This window comes from Propithecus coquereli, unplaced genomic scaffold, assembly GCF_000956105.1.
Source record: "Propithecus coquereli isolate 6110/MARCELLA unplaced genomic scaffold, Pcoq_1.0 Scaffold34, whole genome shotgun sequence".
Classification (NCBI taxonomy): domain Eukaryota; kingdom Metazoa; phylum Chordata; class Mammalia; order Primates; family Indriidae; genus Propithecus; species Propithecus coquereli.
Window position 1 is genome coordinate 4,120,895 of NW_012149063.1, and position 6,000 is coordinate 4,126,894.

At 42.9% G+C, this 6,000-nt stretch overlaps 1 protein-coding gene across 1 annotated transcript in view; it reads left to right on the forward strand.

Moving 5' to 3' along the window:
* Positions 1 to 5,678, forward strand: part of GORASP2 (golgi reassembly stacking protein 2, 55kDa) — a 33,731-nt gene extending 28,053 nt beyond the window's left edge. The window contains exons 8-10 of the mRNA XM_012650766.1: positions 1,673 to 1,756; positions 2,826 to 2,948; positions 4,535 to 5,678. Of these exons, the coding sequence (XP_012506220.1) occupies positions 1,673 to 1,756; positions 2,826 to 2,948; positions 4,535 to 4,875 (548 nt within the window). The 3' untranslated portion in view covers positions 4,876 to 5,678. The remainder of the gene's footprint in view (positions 1 to 1,672; positions 1,757 to 2,825; positions 2,949 to 4,534) is intronic.
* Positions 5,679 to 6,000: the final 322 nt, after the last annotated feature.

Consider the following 6,000-nt stretch of genomic DNA (forward strand, 5'->3'; position numbering starts at 1 on the left):
TATTTTTTCATTTTTACTTTTTATTATATTGCTTGCCAAGTAGTCCAAACAAGTATTTGTAGAGATATAAAAGCATATTTTTAAAACATTTCTTTGTAGATTTGAAAATTTGGGGATTATGAAATTTTTAGAAAACGGATATCCCATTTTGAAATGGCATTGATCAGTACGACCTTTTTGGTACCCCTCACGCTCCCTATTCCACTTCCTTTCTTGATTTTCCTGCAGAGAACATATGACCATTTTACATGCTATACATTTCATTTGTTTGATATCTTTCTCTTTCCCTTTTCCTGTCCCTCATTAGACATAAATTTCCTGAAGGTGATTTCTGTTTTCTTCACACTGTAAAGTGCCTCAGTTCTCAGAACAATGTCTGACATGTAATAGGTGCCCTAAAAACTTGACTGAATGAACACACCAACTATCCATCCAACATCTTTGAGAATCTGATGAAAACAAAGGACCCTTTCCCCAATATTGTTATATGCAGTTTTAGGAGCTTCATGACCCCATGAAACCCATTGTCTGCCCTACATTTAGAATTCTTGACTTTGATTCAGTCAGTTATTTTTTTGAGACTGTGAATGTAGCTACTCTTTAAGAATAAAAAGAAACTCATGTGAAAGACTTAATTAGAAAATAGAGGAAATTTGCTAGCCAATCCAAGCTGCCTTTATTTTCTTAAAACCAAGATTCAAAGACAAAAATACTAAAAAGTTGTAACATTGCTATTGTATGTGACCACTTAACAAAGCACACAATAACTAACAATTTGATATAGAATAGAAAACAGTTTCTGATATCTGAGTGAAATTATGCAGTCTGGGATCCAGTGGAGCATTTGCCAATGCTTCAGCCAGGCCTTTTTTCTTCTTCTTCTTCTTCTTTTTTTTAACTGTTGCATGCCTCTGATTACTGCAGAAAAGCAGATACATGAATAAATAAAAGACTGAAAATGGTTGGTTTATACTTTTAGGCACAATTTTATGCTTGCTACCATATTTAAGCAGATCTCTGTAAGACAAAATCTAGAATATGTGCAGTATTACTATTGTTTTGACATCAGCAAAACCTCCTGCTGGACCAGCTAACATCACTACGAATGGGAATGTGTTAGATAGACTTCAAAGGACTGTCTCAGAACCTAAGGTCAAAAGGAAGTGGAGATTCAGGAATCCAAGTCATTCTCTGCATTTCCAGTGGTCCATGTGCCCTTTTGTCTCTTTCAGGCCGTCTGTGCCATTCTCCTCTTTCACAGACCAGCATTCACGTTTCACAGGGCACATGGCCCCCTGGCAACCCCAGGTTTACATAGCATCTTAGTTCAGGAGCCCAGTAGAGATTGACTAGAATCCTTGTGTCCTATTTCCAAATCTAATCCAACCAGCTTTGATCAGGTACAAACCTCTAGTCCAGTGGCCTTGCTGGGGGTGAGACTGCCCTCTCGGCCCAGGCTCTGATGACAGCCTCTGTTAAGGGCCATGGGCCGAGTCAGTGGATCTGCTGTCAAGGGTGGTATACAGTCAGTGATGCAGCCAGCAGTAGGACCAAACGGAGATCTGACCGTGGGGGTCGGGGTGGGGGCGGGGGTGAAGCTTGCCCTAATCTAGTCTGTTCATTCTTTGTCAACTGAATTTGTTAGAAATAGAAGACTGTGCTTTTATTTTAGGTGTACCAACAGTACCATTATTGCCACCAGTAAACCAGTCCCTCACTTCTGTGCCACCAATGAACCCAGCTACTACATTACCAGGTAAGCAGCCGGGGACTAGAGATGTGGCTAATGATAATAACATTACTAATACTTGTATCTTAAAAACCAATGGAAAAATTGGCAAGTGACATTGTCACAAAAAAATAAATAACTCAGTTTCTAAAAAATGAAAAAAATCTTACACTTATGTGGTGACTTTTATGTCTTTTAATCTCATTTTATCTCTGCAGTAACTTTGTGATAAATGAGAGCAAGTGGCAGTTCTCCTTAGTAGACAAGGAAACAGATGTTAGTTACTAGCTAGTGAGCTGCCGAGCCTAGGGCTCCTTCCACTTGGCCAGCTACCACCCCCACTCCCACAATTCAGCATGAGCCAGGAATAAGGAGTGTGTAAAAGTCCATTCTCTCTGATAGTTGTTCATGCGAACAGACATGTCCTGGAAAAGAGCACTCCTTATTCGAGTCTTCAGTAGCTCTAATGTAAACTTTTGTGTATTTCTCTTAGTAGTCCCAGTGAAGACCAAGTCCCTTTATCCAGCTGATAATCAAATATTATTGCAGTGATCAAATGCGCTTCCATTGTGAAGGCCTTTAATTGTTCGGCTAAAGATGTCATTATACAAGCATATTATGCCATGAACCAAGAGTGTACACACTGAGAACGATGGAGCAAGGGCGGTAAAATGTGAACATGTGGGGATTCTTTTAACTACTTTTGCAACTATAAATCTGCAGTTATTTCAGAATAAAAAATTTAAAAAGAAAGCCAAAGAGACTGTAAACCTCAACCATCAAAAATTCAGTTCCATTCACTACCATATTTACTGAAATAAGTCTTTTCTCCATTCTTGTTCCAGAGTGTTAGGACCATTATTTATTTTAACCATTTAGCCACCTAATCCATCTAATCACTTAGGTATAGAAATATATTTCAGTTAAGTGAGATTTTGTTGTTGTCAGTGTGATTATGATATAAAACTGCCACACATTAGGTGGGGTTCTGGTACTCTCACTTTTGAGAGAGACTCTGTTGTTTTCGATACACAAGGATTTATTTCTTCCCCAGGTAAAAAGATTTACCTTTTGTTCTTTTCTGCCTTCTGTTCAGGTCTGATGCCTTTACCAGCAGGGCTGCCTAACCTCCCCAACCTCCCCAACCTCAGCCTCAACCTCAACCTCCCGACACCACACATCGTGCCAGGGGTTGGCTTACCAGAACTCGTGAATCCGGGTACGTCACAGATCTTACCCTAGGGCACTCTCTCTAATAAAAAGCTTCATTCAGGAAAGCCAGTCCTCTATTTCAGTTTTTTCTAGAAAGGGCGAATTAGTTTAACACATTTCAGCTACTTCAAATAAATATTCATCTTTTTTTTGTTTGCAAAGCTTAAGCAGAAAGAAGAAAGTCTTTGTGATTCTCTTCTGCCTGTCCGCCTCTCCTCCTCCTCCACCTCCTCCTCTCCCTCTCCCCACCCGCTGACAGCTCGAGCCCCGGGAAGGCCAAGTGTAGCAATAAGGTGGAGGGCGTGGTGCTGCCCTGGCTTTGGTGGAGATGTTCAGTTCGCCCAAGGGAGGCGAATGAATTCCCTGGTATTATTTGGGGTAGCTGCCACCAGGGGAGAAGCCGTGGTAGCCCAGGCCCAGAAACTGAGGGCACAAAACTGACATCCCTGCTCAGCCGGCTGGGCTTGTTATTTGATTAATATTCTCTGTTATTAACAGATGTTTTTATAATCAAAACTGAGAAATTTTAGCTGGAGATAGCTACGACAGCAGATATTCCAATTGTCCACACTCAGATTTTCTACACTGGAGGTGAGGCAGCAGCATCCCACAGGTCTGCTCGTACAGTTAATGACTACCCAGATCCCCTTAACCTTTGAGAGCAATGACTTTTCGTAGGGTATCTCGGTAGTTTGGCCCATCAGTGCTGCCAGTGAGTGATCTTACAGCACCTGGTGTACATTGTCACATTTCTATCTAGGTTATAATTGTCCCTTTTGTAACCTGCACCATCTATGTATTCATTCACCTTCTTAGTTTTCAGTGCAAGGGTTTGAAAAACAAAGGAAGTACTAATAAACCCAAACTCCCAGTTACGGTTTAGCACTCCCTCCGTTTTGTCTCCTGGGCCTGTATTCTGACTCCTCTGTCCGCCCCCCCAAATTTGACAGGCTCTAAGAGCAGTAAGGGTTTCACCAGCCCCATGGTCGCCCTGAACCTGTGTTTTACAACCTGCCTTTCCTTTGTTTCTTGAAGTAATATTCTTTGCTACCTTTGGCATTTTAAAATCAGCAGAATAAGCTCATCGAGTGTAATATAAATAGTTGTCAGACATGGGGCTCACCCTAAGCCTGGGTGCCTCTGGGGAGGCTCGTGGAGGGGCTAAAATCCACAGCCCTACATAGGTACGTCTCTTCTTCTTCTTGTCCGGCAAGTGCAACTGTACCCCAGTTTGCAGCCTGCCAGGGGAACGGGAGTCCTCCCGCCCGACAGCCAGTGTAGCTGCAGTGCCTGCCACGTGGGCTGTCCATCCCGACTGGAAGGATGGTTCTTCCCTGAGCTTGTTTCCCAGTGCTGGGCTGAGTCTTATGGAGCCTAGAAGCCCAGGAAGGTGTGTTCCTGGCCAGATGCCACGGCAGGAAATCCTTAACCTTCTCATGGCCTCCAGCAGGAGATAAGCAAAGGTTATGATCTGTGTTGTCTCTCCTCAGCTTCAGTTTCCTTAATGAAATGCAAATAAAAATCATCATTTGACGATGACTACTGCTCTTTTAGTGCTGGGAGGATATGTGATCTTTGCCATTTTTGTCCTAGGTTTGCCACCTCTTTCTTCCTTGCCTCCCCGAAACTTACCTGGCATCGCACCTCTCCCCATGCCATCTGAGTTCCTCCCGTCATTCCCTCTGGCTCGAGAGGGCTCTTCTGCAGCAAGCTCAGCAGAGCTGCTGTCCTCCCTCCCACCCACCGGCAGCCCACCCTCCGACCCTGTCACGACTACTGCAAAGGCGGACGCTGCCTCCTCACTCACTGTGGATGTGATGCCCCCCAGTTCCAAGGCCCCCACCACTGTCGAGGACAGAGTCAGCGACTCCGCTTCAGCCAGCGAGAAGCCTGATCCTACAGCTATGGATGCAAATGCTTCTGTGTCACCTTAACTTTGAACCGTTCTTCGGAAGTGGCGTGGTATATTTATTTAACCACGGGAGCGTGTCTGGAAATGGAAACTATCATTAATTTCATACTAGTTTGTACCGTATCTGTAGGCATCCTGTAAATAATTCTAGGGGGAAAACTAAGCAAGAGGAAATGGGCTTGTATCCTGCCAAGTCGGGTGGAGTTCACAGGCCAGGGAGGGAAATGTCAGAAAGTGCTTGTGTTTTAAACAACCAAAAAGAATTGTGAGGGCGGCTTGCTGCCAGGCCTCCACTGCCGTTCTTGGGGGTGTACATCTTTGGGAAAGGTGGCGGCGGGGCATCTACTGGGTTCCCTGTCCCCCTGCTGCTCCTTCTGTAAGAAAATGACTATTTTATGCCTAGTACTCACATGCAACATTTCTTGTACTTTGTAAATCGTTTGCGAGAATGCAGACCACCTCACCAAATTGTAAAAGGAAAAGATATTTTACTTTTGGTCTCCGTGAGTCACATCTCTATTAAGGTTTACACAAAAATTCCAACTGAAGATGTTTGTTAAAGTTACACAACGTGCACTATTAATTGAACATCTTTTTATTCAGCCTATACACAGATCCTTGTTTTGAGCTCTCAAAATTATTCAGACAACATTTTGTAACTGCTGCTGTTGCTTTATACGTCCACCATAAAATGGCATTTAAAAAGAAATAAAGGAGATGTCTCACAGTTTTAAACCAGAAGGTGGCACTTTGTGGCTATATATAATACTATTGCTATACTAGGAAAGCATAGACACAGCAATAAATGACAGTCATTTCACTTTTTTTCTTGTGTTACATTTAACTTACAGCTCTTCATTGCCATGTGTACTCTTGTTCCTCTCTAGGATGTCACGAATCTTTTAAGTACTTTTTCATTTCTTATGTTTGCTTCCTCCTAAGTTTTCTAAGAGTAAGTTAACCGGAATTGATTTATTGAATGAAATTAAATGTATATAATATCCCTGTTTTTGAAATAAGACGAAAGCGGTTCATCAGTCATTGATGGGACACCAGTACGAACACGCTCATCCCCTGCAGTGAGGGGCATTGCTGAGGTGGCGACACACATGACCCACCTCTGACCACGCTGCTGGAAACTGGTTAT